The following is a 24,363-nucleotide window of genomic DNA, read 5'->3' as shown; positions in this document are numbered from 1 at the left end:
AGGCATCTCCTGCTCCTCCATGTCCAGTGAGCAGGTCCCCGCCTCAGTTGAAAAGCCTGTGGTCTGAGGTGATCTTAACAATCTCGAGAAGTAAAAGGACCAGGTGGTATAATCAGATCTACATTCTCCCCCTGCTAACTAAGAGCCTCAGGTTAGTATGTCCTAGGTGGCGCCTTTGGACTTGTTCTTGTGAATATGAACGATGCTGCAGATTGGAGGCAGATGTAGGTGCTTCAATCGTGCCGGGGAAATTCAATAGACAGGGTAGGCCGAGCTGACCTGAATTCCTGTAAGCTGCCGGCAAGCCCGTGGAGTAGGCTGGATTTACCCGATCCCTGTGGCAAATTCAGAGGCCAAAGTAATACATCGTCGATATCAATCAATAGTTTTGGTCAGCCGATGCAGTTAAATAGCAGCTGGAGGGCAACAAAATGGCCACCGGAGCCTATAAAATAGCCGCCAGAAGTAGGCGGGAGAAAAAGGAGAAGCGGGAAAAACCGTTGGTTGTTTGCACAGTAATGGAGCTCTTATCGCCTCACGTCCTGACTTAGAAACGAAGCCCTCGTTTAAGCCTCAAGTCCGCTTTAAACTCCAAATCCTTGTGGTCAAACGGCTTTGCCCGTTTCGACAACTCCGCCGCTGATGACAAATTGAAAGGTGGTAATAATAATCAATGCAAATTATTGTTTAACAAACTCTTAAACTCTTGTCTTCTTGGGTTGATGCATACATGGATATCAGCATGCTACTGATAGCACTTCATCTCAAATCAGCAGATGACTTTACAAAGAACTTCATATACTGTAAGTGATAAACCATGCAGACCAGGGGTGTCAAACTGGATTTCTTCAAGGGCCAGATCAACATTGTAGTTCTCTGCGGGCCGGCCAGGGACAGGAGGGGGGAGTTGGGATGGATGCCTCCTGCAGCACCCTGCTGGCCAAAACGGGATGCAGGGGGGGTCTGTGTGAGCCCCCCTCCCGGTGCCCAATTCTCCGGCCGGGAAAGCCACCTGCTGCACTTTGCCGGCCAAAACAGGGTGCCCTCCTCCATTTCGGCTGCCAGAGGCAATGCGGGCCGATCCTTTGCTACTTCTAGTCTGCTACTTTAAGTCAGATTTAAGCACCCCGCAGGCCGGATTCAGCCACAGACCTTGAGTTTGACACACTTGATGTACACCATCTACCAGAGTATCAATACTATTTTCATTCCATGCTCAAGCCTGAATCCAATTTGAAAGGGCTCTAAATAATTTATTTAATCAAAAATCTGTCCTCCAAGTTGTCTACCACCATCTCCAAGAAGAAAAAGCTGTAGACCAAGAAGTAAACTATCTAAAATGGCCAAATTGAGTGATGGCTTCTTAAAGAGAATTATTATTGTTAATAATAATAAACTGTTATTCTATTCTATTCTATTCTATTCTATGCCACACCATGGCATGCCATTCTATTGTATTCTTATCCCTGTTCTATTCAGAATATTGTATTTCAGTGGGTTATTTCACTATTTTGAATAGTATTTTAATTTCTTTAAATTTATTCTATTTTATGAATAGTTTATACTTAAGCATTTAAATGCCAGTATCTACTCTGAAAAAAATATAAACAAGATAAAAGAATATAAAATCACACTTCAGTTTAATGGGACTATATCACATCAACTTTCTGAAATTTAGTTTTAAGTACTCATGTGCAGTGTAATTGTGCCCATAATATTCTACTTAGCTCAAATATGCCTTTATAAACAAATAGTATTTTGCTTTTGATAGAATTTTGGTTCCAGTTATATTACAATACAATACAATACAATACAATACAATAGTAGAGTTGGAAGGGACCTTGGAGGTCTTCTAGTCCAACCCCCTGCCTAGGCAGGAAACCCTATACCGTTTCAGACAAATAGCTATCCAACATCTTCTTAAAGACTTCCAGTGTTGGGGCATTCACAACTTCTGGAGGCAAGCTGTTCCACTGATTAATTGTTCTCACTGTCAGGAAATTTCTCCTCAGTTCTAAGTTGCTTCTCTCCTTGATTAGTTTCCACCCATTGCTTCTTGTTCTACCCTCAGGTGCTTTGGAGAATAGTTTGACTCCCTCTTCTTTGTGGCAACCTCTGAGATATTGGAATAATGCTATCATGTCTCCCCTAGTCCTTCTTTCTCTTAAGCTAAACATACCCAGTTCCTGCAACCGTTCTTCATATGTTTTAGTCTCCAGTCCCCTAATCATCTTTGTTGCTCTTCTCTGCACTCTTTCTAGAGTCTCCACATCTTTTTTACATCGTGGCGACCAGAACTGAATGCAGTATTCCAAGTGTGGCCTTACCAAGGCATTATAAAGTGGTATTAACACTTCACGTGATCTTGATTCTATCCCTCTGTTGATGCAGCCTAGAACTGTGTTGGCTTTATTGGCAGCTGCTGCACACTGCTGGCTCATATTTAAATGGTTGTCCACTAGGACTCCAAGATCCCTTTCACAGTTACTACTACTGAGTAAGGTATCACCTATACTGTACCTGTGCATTCCGTTTTTGTTGCCTAAATGTAGAACCTTACTCTTTTCACCATTGAATTTCATTTTATTAGATAGTGCCCAATGTTCAAGTTTGTCAAGATCCTTCTGTATCTTAAGCCTATCTTCTGGAGTGTTGGCTATTCCTGCCAGCTTGGTATCATCTGCAAATTTGATGAGTTCCCCATTTATTCCCTCATCCAAATCATTGATGAAGATGTTGAAGAGTACTGGGCCTAAAACAGAGCCTTGGGGTACTCCACTGCATACTTCCCTCCATGTAGATGCAGTTCCATTGAGAACTACACGTTGAGTGCGGTTGGTCAGCCAGTTACCAATCCATCTGGTGGTGATGCTGTCTAACCCACATTCTTCTACTTTATCTAGTAGTAGGTTATGGTCTACCTTATCAAAAGCCTTACTGAAGTCCAAGTAAACTATATCAACGGCATTCCTCTGGTCCACTAATTTTGTCACATTATCAAAGAATGCAATAAGATTAGTCTGGCATGATCTGTTTTTGACAAATCCATGTTGGCTTTTGGCTATTACTTTGTTTGCTTCTAGGTGTTCGCAAATTCGTTGCTTGATTATTTTTTCCAGAATCTTTCCTGGTATTGAGGTTAGGCTGATAGGTCTGTAGTTTCCTGGATCTAATTTTTTCCCTTTTTTGAAGATGGGAACCACATCAGCTCTTTTCCAGTCCTCTGGTAGTTCCCCGGTGTTCCAGGATCTCTGAAAGATATAATTCAGTGGTTCTGAGATCTCGTCTGCTAGTTCCTTCAGAACTCTGGGGTGTAATCCATCCGGTCCTGGTGATTTGAACTCATCTAGGGTAGACAGGTGCTCACTTACCATTTTCTTCCCTATTTCAATTTGTGTTCCTAATTTTGTGGTGCTGCTTTTGATAGGTTGGACTGTTTTATCCCTTTGTGTAAAGACAGATGCAAAACATGAGTTAAATAGTTCTGCTTTCTCCCTGTTGCTTGTCACCTTCTTGCCACTTTCTCCTAGCAATGGACCAATTGTTTCCTTAACTTTTTTCTTGTTTTTAACATGTTGGAAGAAGCTTTTTTTGTTAATTTTTACTTTTGTGGCAAGCCTTTCTTCATTGTGAGCCTTAGCTTTCCTCACTTCATCTTTACAGGCTCGGGCTATTTGCTGATATTCTGCCTTAGTTATGTCCCCCTCCTTCCACTTTTTATACTTACTTTTTTTGTCTTTCAGTTTGTCAGATAGTTGTTTATGCAGCCATGCTGGTTTCTTTTGGGAGCTGTTGTTTTTCTTCTTCATTGGTATTGTGTTAGACTGGGCTTTTCTAATCTCAATCGTGCCGGGGAAATTCAATAGGCAGGGTAGGCCAAGCTGACCTGAATCCCTGTAAGCTTCCGGCAAACCTGCGGGATAGGCCAAATTGACCTGATCCCCATGGCAAACTCAGAGGCCAAAACGGGGTAGGTCGAATTGACCGGATCCCCGTGGCAAATTCAGAGACCAAAGTAATATAGCATCAATATCAATCAATAGTTTTGGTCACCCGATTCGATTAAGTAGCAGCTAGAGGGCAACAAAATGGCCACAGGAGCCTATAAAATGGCCACCAGAGCAAACAAAATGGCCGCTGCTATGATTAGAACCCTGAGGCAACTATTTACGTGCCAAAAAGGAGAAGTGAGAAAAACCGTTGGTCGTTTGCACGGTAATGGAGTTCTTATCGCCCCGTGTCCTGATTTAGAACTGAAGCCTTAGTTTAAGCCTCAAGTCTGCCGCTTTAAACTCCAAATCCTTGCGGTCAAACGGCTTTGCCCATTCCGATAGCTCTGCTGATGATGACAAATTGAAAGGCAGTAATAATAATCAACGCGAAAAGGCAAAGCTGTCAATTCGTGGAAAGTGGCTCCAAAAATGCCAACTGCAGCAGCACTGCACCCAAATTGACCACACTATGCTGTTAATTCGTGTGGTCTTTCCTGGGCAGTTAGAAATCAGCTTCAACCTGCTAACAGTCCGTAAGGCAAAATTTCGGAGCTAAGGGGGCTCGAAAGCGGCAAGCACTAAATCTTGGGCTAATGGAGCCTGCAATGATGCCTACGGTGCTAACTCATAGAGCGATGTTGCAGTTCTTTGTCTGTACTTTATTGATGTCCAAAAAACGAGTTTATAGCAGAAATCAAACAATCTTTCAAATCCTGAGCTGAGAGCTCAAGATAAACATCCTGCGAGCTGAGACTGAATTGAAAGACTGGGGACCATTGCCAAAGAGGCGTGTCTTCAGAATTTCAATTCAATCAACAAGCTAGCAGGCTAGAATAACCCATCCTGGACTCTCCCGACGATACCATGGAGAATGGCATTGTTTACAAGAAATCTAGGCACCCATTTATTTAGGATTTGAAAACCATCAATGTCTGAAACCACTCTCCCTTTTAACAACATTCATGGATGATGATTAACAGCAATGTTTAATTTATAACACAATAACGGTAATGCATTACTTGAAACACTACGTGTATATGACACTGCTCATCATTTGAAATAGTTACATTTTAGAATCCTGACCAAATAATAATTTACTATTGTATAATAAATCAATTGGGAAATGTACTATGCATGAGCATCTAACCTTTCTAAAATACTTTCAGCCATTCTTTTCCCCTTTTCTATCGCTCTTGGTCCTCCAATTGGGCAGCAAGCTGTAGCTCTGAATCCATCAAGATAAGTGGCATTTACCTGGGGAAATAGTTGCAAAGGATTTACAATTAATAACACAATCTCTAATTAAAAATATAAAAATTCAATTTAATGGTTATGAAATTTATCAAATAGTCATGGTCTATCTTATTATAGTAGTAATAATAAATTATAAATGATAGAATCATTGCAAATTATGTTGTCAGTATACGAATGGTTAAACCCAAGCTTATTTATGGAACCAAAAAAGAGCTTATTATATTATTCTTGTAAAACCAACCTCCACAAAATTCAAGAGTCAAGACCTTTAATTTTAATAATTACAAATGTAGGGATCCCTAAAAGGAAGATCAAAAACAGGAAGGTATTGGCTATGGTCACATAACTAAAGCTGCCTTTTTAATGTTTGGGAACAGGGCTTTGATTGAGAGCACATATTCTGCCAATAATCCTGCACTTTGCGCATTTGCAAAGAATTATGTTGCTTCACAGATATTTCATTTATTTTTATAAACATTCAATATAAGTTGTATTGTTCTGTTAATGAAATGTTACTTATATTCCATATGTTCTGAACCTCAAAGTACATATCTTACAGAATAACAGGGTTGGAAGGGACTTTGGAAGTCTTCTAGTCCAGGGCTCCCAAACAGAGGTGGTGTTCAGCAGGTTTTGACCAGTTTGGTGAACCGGGAACAAAAATTTTGCGTAATTTGGAGAAGTGGTAAATATCACCTCTGACTGGCTCGCTCTAACTTAAGAAAATGAAGACTCTTGAAACGGAGTATTTCAAAAGATACCTTTTATTAAGTAGAATGGCAGCCATTGAATTCAAAACAACATCTGAATCCCCTTAGGCAATGCAAGTAGAATTAAAATAGTAGAGACCCCTCCCATTAGTTAGAATGCAGATTTTAATCAATACACAACTGTGAAGGTGTTTCCTTTACCAACTGCCCTGAGAACCGAATAAACATACATTCCCATGGCTATCTTCCATTAGACATGAATGTGAAACGTCCCACATGGCTATCATAAACATTCTCCTAAAAGGTGAGGGGATCTCAAGGCATTTCGGGCGCCAAGAAACCAGTTGTAAAATATCAGTTGTCACAGGCACTGCTAATAAATCGACTCCAAGGCGCTCCTCCTCCCAATTGAATGGCAGTATCACTTTTAGGGATCTGACACTTGCCCCCATCTATTCTCTGCCTCCCAGGTCCCAGCTGATCGGGAGGGAATGGGGATTTTGCAGTAACCTTCCCCTGGAGTGGGGTAGGAATGGAGATTTTACAGTATCCTTCCCCTGCCACGCCCACCAAGCCATGCCACACCCACCAAACCATGCCCACAGAATCAATAGTAAAAATTTTTTGAATCCCACCACTGGTCCCTAACCACAGTCTGTGGGCCGATACCAGGCTGCGGCCCATTGGGAACCGGGCTGCACAAGCAGCAGGCGGGCACACAAAGCTGCATTTGCGCACATGCAGGATTAAATTGCATGCGCGAAACCATCCCATTTCCACTGCCGCTCAGTGCCACTGCTGGTCCATGGAACTGAAAATGTTGGGGATTGCTGTTCTAGTCCAACCTCCCCACCTCCATTTATTTAAAGCTTCCTAACTTTAAATCAGAAGTACTTTTTTTTATATGACAAAAATTACACTTGAAATTTTCATGTCATAATAGTTTCATATTGTCTCCAAACTAAGTGTAGTCTATATAATTGCAAAGCAATGAAAACCAACCTTGTAAAATGGTGAAGGAGGCAATCCTTTGGCTCCCTGAACTTTCACTGCACCACCGTCAATGCCTAAAAATAATGTTTAAGAATTCATGATTATTTATAATTAAACGGGGGGGAAATCAAATCAAAATCTCTGTTTACAAAGTTGAGCAATAGATATAACCAAATAAAATCAAACAGTTAAAAGAAAAGAGAAAGGATTGGATTACTCTGAACACCAGTCTGAAGTCAACTTCCCTTCTCAGAGCCTCAGTAGTATGCTAAACAAAGTAGCCTTTGAGGAACTAGCAAGGTACCTTAACTTTCTTTAGCCTGATGAAAGGATTTTTCAGGATCAGACATAACATCTTTCAATCACTACTATTATCTGGCAGGTAGGCTAAAATTCCTGTAGCTCCGCACAATTGCACTTGTGACTTTGAGGACATTGAGACAATGTAACATGTCTTTTATTGTAACTTAGAAAGGATGTAATCCCTTTACTAGGTAGGTTCATCTGGGAGAATGGAAGATTTTTCATACCCAGCTTTTACTAAGTGAAACTACCTAGACAAATTTATTGCTGCAGCAATAATGAGGCAACAGCTTACATCAAACAATTAAATTGCAATAATCTGAACTCTAACTTCCTGATGCAATAAAGTGAATAACAAATATGTATTTATATTTAATAGATAATAACAACAAATGAGACATGTCATATAGAAAGAATAGTTCTATATGTGGGGCTTAGTCATGAATGTGATTGCTACTTTTAGAATTTTGATTCAATCTGTAAATTATCAGAGAATGTTGTATCAGATGTTAGCCCCAAAACGTATTCTTCTGAAAATTTGAGGTCTCTTGGATACATATGCCAACAATCTTTTCCTTTTGTGCAGCCCACTTTATCATCCATGAAAACTTTTGAGATAACTACGTAAGCATTAGTCATAAACATAACTGTGAACCAGGGGTGGGTTTCAACCAGTATGGACCGGTATGGGCGTACCGGTTGGTGAAATTTAGCGTGCCTTCCCATAGCCTTTCTTCCGGAAGCCTCGTACCGGAATGCTACCTCCCCTGGCCTGCCCCCCCCGCCTCCCAGCCACCGCTTGCTCCTCCTGCCCACCCACCCAGTTGCCACTCACTCGCTTGCCCCACCTGTCCTCACCAGGCTTGCCTCACCCACCCACTCACTTCCTTTGTTGGAGCAGAGGATTGGAAGAAGCCCATGTGGCACGTGCCCCCTTCTCTTTGACAGCCGCGTTTCCAATGAAGGGGGTGGGATGGGTAGCATGGATTCCCTACCCCCTTCATTGGAAACGAGGTGGCTGTCACACACACACACACACACACACCACCGCCACTTTCCTAGCCAGCCACCCAGCCAGGCAGGGCTGCAGCAGGCGGGCTGCGGTAAATGAAGAGAGCACCGGCCAGCAGCCCCACCACCTTCCTTTGCGCTCCCCCCTCGCCACTTTCCCGGCCAGCCACCCAGCCAGGCAGGGCTTCAGTCGGTGGGCTGCGGTAAATGAAGAGAGTGCCGGCCAGCATCCCCGCCTCCGTTTGTGAACCGCGAGCTGAGAAACAGAGGCAACAAAGGAAACAGAGGCAACAAACAAAGGAAGGAAGCAGGGATGCTGGCCAGTGCTCTTTTCATTTACCGTGGCCTGCTGGCTGCAGCCCTGCCTGGCTGGGTGGCTGGCCGGGAATGCGGCAAGGGGGGAGCACCGGCCATCATCCCTGCTTTGTTTGCAAGCTGCGGCAGCGGAGAAAGAGAGTCTTCTTTTTTGCCATCCTCTCAGCTGATCCAGTCCCCCTTACACATGCACCTTGCATTGCGGCAAGCATGGTGTGTCTGTGTGTCTCTGTCTGTGTATGATGTGCGTGCCTTCTGTGGCGTGCCCAACACCTTCGGACATCCAGTAGGTCACCCGCCAAGCAGCAGAAAAATCGGTCTTCGGCAAAAAGGAAAAAAAGCCATTTGAAATTAGCCCTCTCTGCTGCTCTGCTAAAAAGGCGGGAACCAAAGCTGAGAGATAACAGGAAGACTAGCCATATTCAGTTGACCCCCAGAGCAGTAAGAGGCTGAATTGGGAGCTCTATGAATTGGCTTGTAGGACACAGAATGCCGTGATCATAGAATTTATTGAGCACCGGTTTTAGTTCATAGAATATATCTACGAATATAATTGGAAATATAATTGGGGGGGGGGGGGGGAGAGAAAGAGAAAAAGAGAGAAAGGAAGAGAGAAAGGAAGGAATTAAGGAAGTAGGAGATATACACACAAGAAAGGAAGGAAGGAAGGGAGAGTGAGAGAAAAAGGAGAGAGAGACAAAGAGAGAAAGAGAGAGAAAGAGAAAGAAGGAATGAGAAAGAAAGGAAGAAAGAAAAAAACAGAAGGTGGGAGAGAGAGAAGAAAGAAAGAAAGAAAGAAAGAAAGAAAGAGGGAGAGACAAAAGTAAGGAAGGAAGGGAGGGAGGGAGGGAGGAAAGGAAGGAAGGAAAGGAAGGAAGGGAAGGGGAGGAAGGAGGGAAGGGAAGGGAAGGGAAGGGAAGGAAGGAAGGAAGGAAGGAAGGAAGGAAGGAAGGAAGGAAGGAAGGAAGGAAGGAAGGAAGGGAACTTATGACCACAATTGAGCCCAAAATTTTGGTTGCTAAGCAAGAGCGTTGTTAAGTGAGTTTCACCACATTTTCCAAGTTGGCCATGCCCACCCAGTCACATGACTGCCGAGCCACTCCCACAAAACAGGCCACACCTACAGAATAGGTTCTAAAAAAATGTGAAACCCATCACTGCTGTGAACAATACAGTATTGCTCACAGGAAACCTAGACACCCATAGAATTATCACAATAAATCCAACTTTGCTTATTTTTGTACATGTACTTGTACATCCAATTGGGTAGTGCTTAATAATATGATTAAAGGCATAAATAGACAGCAACCAAAGTAAACAAATCCAAAGGCAAACTAAATAGAAAATAAAGAAATAGTCTAGCTAAATAGAAAATAAAGTAATGGTCTAATAGTCACCATACAATTACTTAACTGTAAAACTGAACACCAAATACATATTAAATCTAAACAGTTTTCTATTTTTGCAGAAGTTCAGAGAAGAGCGCATCAGGGATACTTCTAGTGACAGATTTTCATAATAAGGAAGCCATTACAAACCGGGATTGCCTTGGGTCTATGTACCTTTGACTCCTTAGGCAATTGGCTCCAGAAAGGATTCTCTTCCAAACACAATATTCACACAGATCTTGTTAACAACACAAAATCCAGAAAATGAACTTTTAACATAGAACTAATATATCTATATATAAAGGCAAAGTCTTAATATACAAGGCAGAGTCCCCTTTCTCCCAGACATATGGTACACCTGAAGGGAACAATTGCCTTCACTACTAATAGAAAATCTGCAGATAATTATTTATCTAATAATTATTTGACTTTACATGTCTGATAACAAACTCTTAGACTCTTGTCTTCTTGGGTTGATGCATACATGGGTATCAGCATGCTATTGATAGCACTTCATCTCAAATCAGCAGATGACTTCACACAGAGCTTCATATACTATAAGTGGTAAACCATGCAGACCAGGAGTGTCAAACTGGATTTCTTCAAGGGTCAGATCAGCATTGTAGTTCTCCGCGGGCCAGCCAGGGACAGGAGGGGGGAGATGGGATGGATGCCTCCTGCAGCACCCTGCTGGCCAAAACGGGATGCGGGGGGGGGGCTGTGTGAGCCCCCCTGGTGTCCCATTCTCCGGCCGGGAAAGCCACCTGCTGCACTTTGCCGGCCAAAACAGGGTGCCCTCCTCCATTTCGGCTGCCAGAGGCAATGGGGGCCGATCCTTTGCTACTTCTAGTCTGCTACTTTAAGTCAGATTTAAGCACCCCACAGGCCGGATTCAGCCGCGGACCTTGAGTTTGACACACTTGATGTACACCATCTACCAGAGTATCAATACTATTTTCATTCCATGCTCAAGCCTGAATCCAATTTGAAAGGGCTCTAAATAAATTATTTAATCAAAAATCTGTCCTCCAAGTTGTCTACCACCATCTCCAATAAGAAAAAGCTGTAGACCAAGAAGTAAACTATCTAAAATGGCCAAATTGAGTGATGGCTTCTTAAAGAGAATTATTATTGTTAATAATAATAAACTGTTATTCTATTCAATTCTATTCTATTCCATTCTATATCATGCCATGCTATCCCTATCCCAGAATATTATATTTCAGTGGGCTCTTTCACTATTTTGAATAGTATTTTAATTTCTTTAAATTTATTCTATATTTTATGAATAGTTGATACTTAAGCATTTAAATGCCAGTATCTACTCTGAAAAAAAATATAAACAAGATAAAAGAATATAAAATCACACTTCAATTTAATGGAATTACATCACATCAGCTTTCTGAAATTTAGTTTTAAGTAGACTCATGTTGAGTATAATTGTACCCTTAACATTCTACTTAGCTCAAATATGCCTTTAAAAACAAATAGTATTTTGCTTTTAATAGAATTTTGTTTCCAGTTATATTACAAAATGAATCACTCTTAAAATATTAAAAAGAGCATCACTAAGTTCACCCAAATGCTTTATCTAATCCTGCTATATGAACTATTTACTAAAGTAAACAATTAAAGTAGAAAGGCCTGCAGTCCTTTTTCTCGAGTACATGTCACAGCACTTATATCTAAAGATATTTCAGAAATCTGTCTACTTTCCATCTGTTCAATTTCTAATAGAATAACTCACTGAAAGTTCATGTGAAAGTTCATTTGGAGTTCAAATGTGTCATAGTGGGCCATTTACAAGCTAGAAGTTCATTCGAAGGTTAAAATATTTTAATTCTTATTTTTTAAAATACACTGTTTAAATGCAGCTACTGCTGAATGAGGCACTTTTGAGCAAATAAAGCACATTTTGAGAAAATATTTAGGTTAGTTTTATGTTCTTTGAATCATTGCCCAATAGGACTGATATCATGCAAGGAGTATATTAAAACTGGCCTATTTAGCATCATTAATGCTTCATTGACCAAAAGCAGCATACCAGGAGTGAAATGCTACCGGTTCGGGCCGGTTCACCCAAACCGGTAGTAAAAAATACTACCGTTCACCAGAACCAGTAGCACCAAAACTGCTTAATAAAGTAAAAGAAAGTTCTGACGATTAGCTGTGCTGCACAATGGTAGGAATTTCCCCCCCTTTTTTAAGCATTTGGGGTCCGTTTTTGCTCCCAGAAGGCTTTCCTGAGGCCTGCTAGGCCAAAAATGGCGGGAGCGGGGGTGCTGCAAAAGAAAGAAAGAAAGAAAAAAAGAGAGAGAGGGAGGGAGGGAGGGAGGGAGGGAGGGAAAAAGGAGAGACAGGAAGGACCACAAACTTGGCACTAGTTGTAGCTTCAGAGGATACCTTAAAAGAGCACAGCAATCCAGGGCTGGAAGATACCTGGAGGTCATCTAGTCCAACCCCCTGCTCCAGCAGTACATTGTTAACGTGAGTTTCTGTCTTTTGACCACCCCCAGTCACGACTACATAGCCATGGCCACCCAGTCACATGACCCCCACCAAGCCACACCCACAGAATCAGTAGGAAAAAAGTTTAGATTTCACCACTGCAGCATAAATCCAGTAAAACCTTGTTTATTTAGTTATTCAATGGATATCCCTCCTTTCTGCTCTGATGAGTACAGAACTCATTACTGCATAATCTCTCCATTCCATACATTGTTACATTAGAAGTCATTAAACTTCATTTAAAACATGTAATGAATATGCAACAATCTTGGTATAATTCCAATACTGCATATGAATGCATTGCATGTCTATTGATTTGGAGTTCAGAAAGTAGCAGCATTTGCTGATATTGGCCATTCTCAAAAAAGCTAAGCAGAAATGTAGTTGGTAAAAGCGCCAGGAAATCTCAAGGCTATATGCTAGGCTAGGAAATAGATAAAATGTCTCATAAGAAGGACTAGAAAATCATTTCTATATTGTTTCCTCCTCAAAATTACACAGTTCAAAGTCACTAAGCGTTGAACTCAATTTGGGGGGAAACTTTTATTTAACTTTTCACTTAAGACTAACATTTTTCCCTCTTCCTTCCATTCCATTAACATTTGCATTGTATTATTTAGATTAAATACATAGTGGAAAGGTTTAACTTTTACTAATAATATGAAATATGCAATGAGATTTTTTTTCCAATGAAAGTTTTAAAAAGTAAACTAAGAGTCAAGGTGAATAGGGTGCCGCCAGTTTAAGGCTGATTTCATCACTATTTTTAGGAAGTCACAATGAGGTGAAAATTACAACATGTACATCATGACATACGTTTGTGCAAAGGCAAAATTATGTCATGAAGTCTGCCAGGCCTATGTAAATAATAATCATTTAACCTTCTTTATCTGATTCCCATCCATGGATCTCCATCTCATGTTTTCTGTTTTGTGCTGTTACATGAACATGAATTTAAAGTCAGTATTTACAATACCGGATTTTACATTGATATGTTAAAATGGAAAAAACATCTACAATGCAAGTATGTATGATGTGACACTCACTCCACCACCAGCACTCTGCATTTCCTTCTGCATCAAAATTTGCATATTATAATTCTTCAAACCAGTGTTTCTCAACCTTAGCAACGATAAGGTGTATGAGTTCAACTCTCAGTATTTCCCAACCAGACTTACTTAGACAATGGGATGAATGAGTGAATCAGATTCACAGAAGTCTGGTTCCTGTTATGACATTCACATAAAAGAATTCTTTTTAAGGCTGTAACAATGAAACTGTATACCACCCCTGTCATTTCCCTAGAATAATCCAATATCAGCAGACACTGACCTGCAATTTCAGTAAGGGAGACTTGAGAAAAATCACATGTGACATCTGGTAAGAGATATTCTTTAGGATTATCTATTTCATATACCAATTGTTCTGCCACCGTGCCAAAAGTCACCAGGCCTCCTGTGTCAGGTGCTTTGGATACCATAAAACTTCCATCAGAAGAAGCTTCTACTATGGGGAAACCGATGTTATGCCTAAAAGTTCAAAATATTAAAATTTAATTATATGGAAAGTATATCAATAATGTATTTCATGGTAATGTTTAGATGGTTAAAAACAGTGGTAAACAAATTATCAAAATGTACACCATTTTTTTAAAGTCCTTTTAGCTCAGCTCCTTAATTTAATCATACAGACAACCAAATGATCAACTGAATAAACCAATTAGATACAGAAAAGAGACAAAAGTATCAAAGCTTTAAAAAGAGCTATCAGTATGCGAGCAATATCAGTCCAAGAAAATATAAACCACAATATCTTTCACATTGCAGTAAAAGTATCACAACAAAACAATTGGATATTAATTGCTTTTGTTGCATCTCACTTTTATATTGCAGCTTTGGTGAGATTTAATTCAAGCAAATGTATACTGGGAAAATGTATTTTTCCAAAGTTATCAGCCACTATGCAATCTTTAACATTCTTTGCCCACTTCTCAGAACAATTCCTAATCAACCTGTATGAGATTCAGTGCTTACATTTCCTACCCGTATTATATTGCACAAGTTTCAACTAATTGAGGTATTCAGAGTAAGCCACATTGCAATCATAATGCAGTAGAGATTGCAAACACATTGCATTTCATGTAAGGGAAAGAGTTGCCAGAAAGAAAGAACAAGGACAAAATGGAGGATGTTGTGGCTTATAATCTATAGCAGCTTTAGCAAATTGCAGCCACATCTTCATGGACATGAACATGAAAACCTGGCAGCTTATTACAAATAAATGTATGAAACACAGCAGAGATAAAATAATGCTTTGCTATAATGAACCACACTAACACATTATGAGCTAGCAAATTGATTACTGTGGGCAGATTGTAATGGCACAATTGATTTTTCAGCATTGTCATTAACTTTTATTTAAAGATGGATCACATAAACAAGTACCAATTGGCAAGATTTCTCATCACAAGACATTAATTCTAAGGAGGAATAAACATAATAACATCTACCACTGCACTCTCCCAGGACCCAGGTTTTTTTTTCAGTCTTAACTTCTCCTCCAAGTTCCATAAAAATCTTATTAGCACTAGTTTCCCAGGAGATGACATAATTAAACAAGCTCTCCATTATCTTAGCCATGCCATTGTTGAGCTGTACTACTGAATATTTTGAAACACTCAGAGGCTGTCAGCTCCTAAAATGGTGAATAAATCTCATTCCACCCAAAAACCCTCCCCAGTTTCAACTTATCTTTCCTTATGAAGAGCCTGAATTCTAGGTCTGTAGCTACAGAACACCTATCTAGGACATATTGGAATTATATTAGTGTAAGACTAGTATATTTAAAGTGAAATCAAATTAAAATTGTACTTAAAAGACTAAACTGGTTTATTTTCTAACTTATTTTTAAGTAGGCCACATTCCAATGGAAATTCTAGTAGAATTTCTATAAGGAGATTGATATAATCTTACTTAGTGACACAATTATTTTTGCAGGGATATTTTTTGCACAGATATTAATATGATCATAGGCTGAATAGTGTCTTTATAATGCTATCATTCAGCAATCTAAGTATTAAAATATATTACAAAAATATTCACCAACATGTATCTTACAGAACAATAAACATACCAATTTGGCACAGTATGCCAGTCAGTGAATATTCCACCTGTACATTGAGCACCACATTCAATCAGATGACCTGCAAGACTAAAAATCACATTTGATATTTAAACAATTTTAATGAAGTGAGTTTTAAACCTTAACATTTACTGAAAGTTTCTACTGTATAATATCCAATGTTTAGAAAAACAAATCTTTATTACATCTAAATTGATATCCTTTTGAAAGAGACTTTGAAACATCATAATTATTAGTTGCTTCAGGGATTTTGACTGTTGAATTATTTTAAAAGTATTAAAATTAACAATATTCTTTGAAACAAAGAGGATATTTACCTTCCCGCTGCTAATAGGCTGAATTCATCTCTAGTCCATCCAAACTAGAAAAATAATGTTTAAAAATACACAATGAAATAGAATTAAATAGTGAAAAGAATGTTAAATTACAAAAGCAGAACCCGCAACAGATTTCCATAGCTCATAAAAATTCAGCTATTTCCCAGTTTCCTCTTCTATGCATGCTCATTTGTATACAATATGAAAGAGACATTATAGGAATACGTTGCTCATGGACACCCTCCATAATCCATCCAATTTCGCTTTTCTCGTTTTTATAAATTGCCTGTGCAATTACTGTAATGCAGTAAGCAGAGAAAATACTCTAGTGACCTAGAAATCCATTGGAAATAATTGTATTGTCTTTTATTTAGGTTATATATTTCACAATTAAACCAACAAAGGGAAAAGAGGAAGTTAGCACTACATATATGCACCTCTCTCTCTCTCCTCTCTCTCTCTGTCTCTGTCTCTCTCTCACACACACTCAGGCATACAAAGAAACAGACCCATACATATAAATATATGTGCGTGTGTAGGTATGGGTATATACATACATTTCACATTTCAAAATTGCCCATCTTCCTCAAAGAGGGACTCCTTGTATATCTATATTTATTTGTGTGTGTAGGGGGGATCTCTCTCTCTCTCTCTCTCTCTCTCTCTCTCTCTCTCTCTCTCTCTCTCTCTTATTAGCATTAGTTTCCCAGGAGATGACATAATTAAACAAGCTCTCTATTATCTTAGCCATGCCATAGTTGATCTGTACTACTAAATATTTTTAAACACTCAGTGGCCATCAGTTCTTGAAATGGTAGATAAATCTCATTCCACAAAAACACCCTCCCCACTTTCAACATATCTTTCCCTATGAAGAGCCTGAATTCTAGGTCTGTAGCTACAGAACACCTATCTAGGACATGTTGGAACCAGGAGTGAAATGCTACCGGTTCGGCCGAACCGGTAGTACAAAAATGCTACCCTTCGCCCAAACTGGTAGTAAAAAAATGCTTAACAAATTCAAAAAGAATTCCAACCATCAGCTGTGCTACGCGATGGTGGGAACTTTTTAAAAAACTTTTTTTTAGCATTTGGGGTCCATTTTCCTGAGGCCTGCTATGGCAAAAATGGAGGGGGTCCATTTTTGCTCCCAGGAGGCTTCCCCGAGGCCTGCTGGGCCAAAAACGGGGTGAGAGAGTCTGTTTTTGCTCCCAGGAGGCTTCCCTGAGGCCTGCTAGGCCAAAACACAGGGTGGGGGGTGGTGCTGCGAAAGAAAGAAAGAAAGAAAGAAAGAAAGAAAGAAAGAGAGAGAGAGAGAGAGAGAGAGAGAGAGAGAGAGAGAGAGAGAGAGAAAGAAAGAAGGATGGGAGAAAAAAGAGAGGGAAAGGAGAAAGAAAGGAAAGAAAGGAAGGAAGGAAGGAGGGGAGAAAAAAGAGAGGGAAGTGAGAAAGAAAGAAAGAAAGAAAGAGAGAGAGGGAGGGAGGAAGGAGAGGGAGGAAGGACCACAAACCTGGCACTAGACACAGCTTCAGAGGATTACCTTGAAAGAGGACAGCAATCCAGGTCTAGAAGGGACCTGGAGGTCATCTAGTCCAACCCCCTGCTCCAGCAGGACATTGTTAAATTTTCTGTCTTTTGATCCCCCAGTCACATGACTACATAGGCATGCCCACCCAGTCACATGGCACCACCACCACCAAGCCACACCCACAGAACCAGTAGGAATATTTTTTAGATTTCACCACTGGTTGGAACTATGTTATTGTAAGACTAGCATATTTCAAGTGAAATCAAATGAAAGTTGTACTTAAAAGACTAAACTGGCTTATTTTCTAACTTATTTTTAAGCAGGCAACATTCCAATAGAAATTCTAGTGGAATTTATATAAGGAGATTGATGTAAACTTACTTAGTGACAAAATTATTTTTAGTCCTTACTGACAGTATCTTCACAAAAGCTTCATATGGCTCATATTCTAAGAACAATCCAGTGATAAATGCATATACCGGGGAAAAAATCTATAATAAAATTTGAACAAGTTTCTCCTCTAAATTCAGATGTAATTACTTCATTATGGAAAGATTTAACTACTCCAGGGGTTTAATGGATAAAGCTTGTACTGAATAAATTAATATGTCTTCCTTTGAATTTCAGATCCTTACTTCCAACAAGATATTTCCTTCCAATCCAATACTACCTTGTAGGCAGAGGTGGTATTCAGCCGGTTTACACTAGTTTGGGCGTACCAGTAGTGGAAATTTTAACTAGTTCAGAGAACCAGCAAATACCACCTCTGGCTACAAGGTAGTATTGCTGCTGGAAATGCCCACTCACCCCTCCATGCCCTTTCCACTTTTTTTGTGCCTCGCCTGCCTTGGGCAATGTCTAGAGCAGTGTTTCTCAAACTTGGTGACTTTAAGTCCTGTGGACTTCAACTCCCAGAATCCCCCAGCCACCATTATATCCCATAATTAATCAGTTGGTTCTATTATACAGTTCAGGAGTTTTCCAAGTAATTCCTTAAATCCACTCTTGAAATTGCTAGTTAATTCCAATGCTCAAAAGTTATTCCCTTAGATATCCTCCAGGTTTCGAAGGTTAATCCTCTAATGCCATACATTACAAAAATATATAGCAATAAATAATGCAAGAGACCTCCAGATGTACATTCTTCTTATCAGATTTTTTTCAGGGTTATTTTATTATTCTAGGAATAAGCATTCACCAATAGATGGTGCCATCTGTTTAAAATTCAACGTTAAGGCTCTTCTTCCAGTTAATTATTTCCAGATTAATTCAAAAAAATATCCAACTATTCAATAAACAGTCAAATAGCCAGCATTTTAAAATGCCTATTTAAAGTCATGCCGATAAAAAAAAAATATCCAATCTTTCTGAATTTTGTAATTCTTCCTGATTTCCTATTCGGGTATAATTTTACTCTTTACACTCTTTGGTCGCCACTTTCAAACATTCCAGAGAGTTCCTTCTTCCGGATTAATTTTCTTTTAGGGTCAAATCCTCGGTAAAGTTTAAAAATCACCTCACCCAGTTCCACTCACTGTCCATTCTCCCCGGTCCTGCACAATGTTCTTTTCTTCAGTTGCCCCAGCTTCGTTGTAGCCATTTTGGCTGCCTTGTCCTCGGTAAAAAGGAAACCCTGCGCCAAGCAAGAAAGCTGCCACTCTCCACAGCCTACAGGGAGCACCTCCTTTGTATGTCACTCCTACAGAGTGACTTTACTTCCCAGTCAGAGTTCTCCTGCCATCTTTGGGGGATGGGCTAAACTCTACGACTTCTACTTCCTTCAGGGCAGTTTCATAGGCTCACTGTTCTAGTTTCGCTGGTTTTTTGGCAAGATTCAGAGTCATCTTCTGGGCTGGGCATACATCTTGGTAGTCAGCAGCTTGGTGCCCCTCCTTCCAACACCTGAAGCAGCCAGTGGATCATCCGCATGAGGTCTGCTCACATGGTGGCAGTTTTGGGGTCTCTTTTTTGGGGGGAGGATCTTCACCATCCATGGCTTGGCTAGTATTTAAATCGAGCCAGGTTGATTTCCAGTTCCTCTGCTATGACATACCAGTCATGAAGCATATATAGGGGGTGCCTCTGGAAATTCAGATTGCAGGTTGCAGACCTTGTCACTTAGCCCATCTTGGCCGCATCCAATCAAGATATCTTCTAGCCAGTCAGTCAGTTGGCAGACTAAGCTGCGAAACTCCTGGGTGTACATGGCTATGCCCCTGTGCCCTTGGCTAAGGTCTTTATGATTTACAATCGGCTAGAAGGTCTTTGAAACACTTCCGAAGTGTAGCCATGAAGTGGCAAAGTTTCTCAGCTCTGTGGCATCATTGTTGTGGATGGTGACCGTCCATTCAGTTGTGACCTCCTCTAACACCATAGTCATGCACAGCACTTTAGCCCCTTTGGTGGCTATTTCTGGACCAAACTCTTGCATGTATATCCAAACGTGTGCCAGGAAGAACCCCAATTGCTTGGAGTCACTGTTGAACTTACAGGGCCGGTATCTTGCATCCTCTCTGCCTTGCTGGTGCTGCTTCTGCAGCCAGTGGAGGCTGAGTTGTGGGACCAGGTGCCGGGGGGGGGGGTTGCGGTTGCTTAGGAGTTTGCTGTTGTTGCCATTGCAGTGGCAGAGGCAGTTTCCCTCTCACTTGCCGTGGCTGAAGCCAGCTGGTCAGTCGGATGTGCTGCCCGGGCTAGGGCTTTTTGAGCTTTCAGACTACCAAAAAGCCCCTCTGGGATTTTATGGCTTGTTCCAACATCCAGTCCTCTCGTTCTGGCTCACCTGCACTCGATTCTTCCTCCAGTTTGTCCAGCTCCACTCAAGTGTCTTGCCGGTGGCCCCCATAGCCTCCATGGGTGAATGTCACTCCCATGGGTTTCTCTTCCCATTCTTCCTTTTTCCTCATCCTAAGGGACCATTAAGGATCTTGGTGAGTCATCCTCTCCCAGCCGTGCAGACAGATCTAGCCCTCCAGGTTGGGGTTTTGAGGATGTTTCCTCCCCATGCCAAAATATCTTCCTGGTCGCTCTTTGAGCCAACATCATTTGCATGGACCTCATGGTAGAAGCGGTTTCCTCTCCAGATTGACCACAACTGCAGAACTGGCTTAATGTCAGACTGGCCCCAATCCGATCCCTTAGGAAAAAGCCTTCGATTCAATTTGGTTAAAGCAAAAGGTTATTTTACTAAGGATGTTGGTTGCAATAAAGTCAAGCCAGCTCTGAAATTTACCGTACTTGCTAGATAACAAAAACAAGGTGTAGGTTTGTCTCCAGTCCATCCCTCCCCCTGTGACCAGCCAATCGGAGCTCGCCAAGATGTTTGAGAAGTCTGAGATGTTGGGGGGTAATCCGCACATTTCTCAGGGTACTTGTCCATGGGATGCTGGTACAAACAGGATCCAGTTGCCCTGGTCCATATCACCTGTCATTTCCCCCATTCCAATTTTCTATCACATACACACAAAGCTTTATTGCCTTTTCATCTCCCCCGCCCCCTTCTACTTTCGATGGCAGGATGCCTATGAGGCCCTAAGCCGAGCTAGGCAGAGCTGACACCATCCATCCATCCATCCATCCATCCATCCATCCATCCATCCATCCATCCATCCATCCATCTGATTTCCAAATATCTTTAAAACAGGATCCAGTGCAAAACTTTTCAAACCTAACTTGTTAATATTAAACGTGGTTTCTAAGTCAAAAAGAACTCCCTTAATTTAAACTTGTTTTTGGTTGTTTTTTCTTTTTTTCATATATAAAGTTTTTTATTTTTTCATTTTCATAACATATAACCACATGTATACTATTACATATTATTAAATGTTTACATCAATTCATCTTACCATCAATTCCCAAAAACAATTATTGGCTCTTCCGCTCTCCATTCACCATATTTGTACCTTATCCATCACTTTCTTCTCCCTCTCTCCTCCTCCTCCCTACCTCCTTTCTTCCCTCTGTTGTCCTTCTCTTCTCTACTTCCCCTTCCTCTCTCCTTCTTCTCTCTCCCCTTTCCACTCCTTCTTTCTCTCCTCCTCTTCCCCCATACATATATAGTAATTGTATTTTTAAACACCCCCCCCCCCAGCCTATTCTTGGCCGAGATGTAGACCTGGTTACAATTCCCAGATATTCTCATCATTATATTTATATAATTATGCATCCTTTCAGGCCCCAAATTTGTGATTCTGTCTTTATAATCTCAATAATTTCCCATTGTCAGTATTTCATGTTCCCTCTCCATTTTTCCATATCTTGGCTTAGGTTACCCTTAATTGTCTTTAAATAACAATCCTTACTGTTCAATGTTCATTACAATACCCTTAGTCTATTATATAGAATAACAAGCGGTACACATCTCACTTTGTTCATTATCTTAGGAGTTCTATATGTATCTATATTTCATATATTTTAACCCATACTTAATTGTCCTTCCATTGTCATATTCAATCAATTAGCAATTCAGTTTAATTATTATGTATAAAAGTGAATCGCATACCTCTGCTTTACATTCTCCCCATAACAGTTTCATATTAGTCCATATTCCATATATTTTAACCTTTATTTAATTATCTTTCCATTATCATATTTCATTAGTTAGCAATTCAGTTTTATTATCATGTATAGGAGTAAACCACATATCTCAGCTTTATATTTCCCCATGTAGCAATTTATAGTTGTCTGATTTCCCCCCAGTAAGTCTTTCCTCCCACTTCTCTATTCGTCTTCTCCCTTTTCTTTGTTTTGACATATTAAAATTGACCATTTCTGCCCTCTTGTGGTGGGCTGAATTGTTTGCAAGTTGCAGTTAAAGAAATTCAGATGAAAGAAAAGTTAACAATGCTGTATTATTTTGAAAAGCAGCATGTATTTGTAAAATATAGAATGGGAAACAGCATTAGCAAAAATCTCTCTTTGAAATTAACTCGATTTTCTGGGTCAAAAGAAAAAGAACAACGCATACTATATATTTTTTTGTAAACTATAACAAAATGTCACAGTCACAAGCTTAAAAGTTTTGTGTATTTCAGAATCTGAATTCATAGTTGCATCAGTGAAAGTAAACTAAATTAATCAAATTTCAGTTTATCATATGCATAACTATTTCTTAACATTTAGAATAAAGTTATTACAGAAAACTAACCTATGTATATGTAAATATTTCCATACATACAGTATTACTATGGGACTTCAGTTGTGTTTGGTTTACTTCTCTTTTATATATAGGAAAGATGGACATTATGAAATTTTGTTCTGACTTGAAATGTGAGTAACAATTCCTAGCTCTGCAATTAACAAATAACATGGGTAGAGGTAGTCCTCAACTTACAACAGTTTGTTTAGTGATTGTTCGAAGTTACAACAGCGCTGAAACAAAGAGTCTCATGACTGTTTTTCACATTTATGACCACTGCAGCATCCCCATGGTCATATGATCAAAATTTGGATGCTTGGCAACTGGCTTATACATGACTTGCAATCATCATAAATATTGAGCCAATTGCCAAGCATCCGAATTTTGATCATATGATCACCTTTTTGTGGCATTCTGACAAGCAAAGTCAATGGGGAAGCCAGATTCACTTAACAACCATGTTACAACTACAATGATTCACTTAAGAACTATGGCAAGAAAGATTGTAAAATGAGGCAAAACTCATTCAACAACTATCGTGTTTAGCAATGGAAATTTTGGGCTCAATTGTGGTCATAAATTAAGGACTACCGATGCTACCAATACAGCATCTGCAGAAGCAAATATCCCATAAAAATGCTTGGCCCTTAAATCTTTTAAGATTTGCACTGGGAAGAAACTGCACTAAGAAAAGGAAGTCACACTAAGAGGAGAACATTAGTTACTGCCTTATGTCAAGAATTGGCAGCAGAAAGTGTTTATTGCCAGTAGGTGGAACAAATAAATATGTCAATATGTATATGGGGCTTGGGTTGGGAGGAAGGATGTGTGAGTTTGAAGAAGGGAAGGGGAATTTACATCCTATGTAGTGTATGTGCTAGCTTTGTTGCAGGGATTATTATGGATTCTTATGGTTGGGATAAGTGGTAGCTGTGTGAAAGAAGATGTGTGATTTTTCTGAAGGTAAAGACAAGTCAAGTCATACTTATTATACTAGGAAGAACGAATGCTGCATTGTAATGAAAACAGCTGTAGAAAAATCAGTTAGAATCGTCTAAAAATTCATAAAGATGACCAATACAGGTAGTCTTCAACTTACAACAGTGCATTTAGTGACCATTCAAAGTTACAACAGTACTGAAAAAAATGACTTATGATTATTTTTCACACTTATGACCGTTGCAGCATCCCCATAGTCAAATGCTTGACATTCAAATGCTTGACAAGTAGTTCATATTTATGACAGTTGTACTGTCCTGGGGTCATGTGATCATCTTTTGCGACCTTCTGACAAGCAAACTTAACGGGGAAGCCAGATTCACTTAACAACTGTGTTACTTAACCACAATGATTCACTTAACATATGTGGCAAGAAAAATCATAAAATGAGTAAAACTCACTTAACAAATTTCTCAATTAACATAAATTCTGGGCTCAACTGTGGTCGTAATTTAAGGATTACCTGTATTTAGTCTGGTAAAATGGCTAGTAGAAAAAGAAAATATTTTAAAAATATTAATCCATACTTACAGAATGAAGTAGTGGTCCCAACACAAGGCTACTATCAACACATCTTCCAATCACCACAATATCTGCTCCTTGATCAAGAGCTCTGCTGATTGGTGTTGCGCTGAAGAAACAGTTAAGACTTAGACTTAGAATAACTTTGTTGTCATTTTAAAAGTACACTAATCGGCATACATTAAAATGAAATTCCGCTCTATACAACTCTCAAAGGTCACCACCTCCAATATACACTATATAAACAT

At 39.8% G+C, this 24,363-nt stretch overlaps 1 protein-coding gene across 2 annotated transcripts in view; it reads right to left on the bottom strand.

Moving 5' to 3' along the window:
• LOC309395095 (uncharacterized protein) overlaps positions 1–24,363 on the bottom strand; it is a 95,008-nt gene that overhangs the window by 55,365 nt on the left and 15,280 nt on the right. For both annotated transcript variants that reach the window (XR_014175853.1, XM_081958895.1), the window contains exons 6-11: positions 24,125–24,224; positions 15,933–15,976; positions 15,607–15,684; positions 13,807–14,003; positions 6,959–7,023; positions 5,140–5,246 (exon numbers count right to left, since the gene is read on the bottom strand). Coding sequence is in view for 1 of the 2 variants with exons in the window: in XM_081958895.1 (XP_081815021.1) it covers positions 5,140–5,246; positions 6,959–7,023; positions 13,807–14,003; positions 15,607–15,684; positions 15,933–15,976; positions 24,125–24,224 (591 nt within the window). In the remaining variant the exon portion in view is untranslated. The remainder of the gene's footprint in view (positions 1–5,139; positions 5,247–6,958; positions 7,024–13,806; positions 14,004–15,606; positions 15,685–15,932; positions 15,977–24,124; positions 24,225–24,363) is intronic.

This window comes from Natrix helvetica (assembly GCF_964273705.1).
Source record: "Natrix helvetica genome assembly, chromosome: 7".
Lineage (NCBI taxonomy): Eukaryota > Metazoa > Chordata > Lepidosauria > Squamata > Natricidae > Natrix > Natrix helvetica.
Note: the sequence above shows the minus strand (reverse complement) of the source record. Positions and strands in the feature narration are given on the sequence as shown.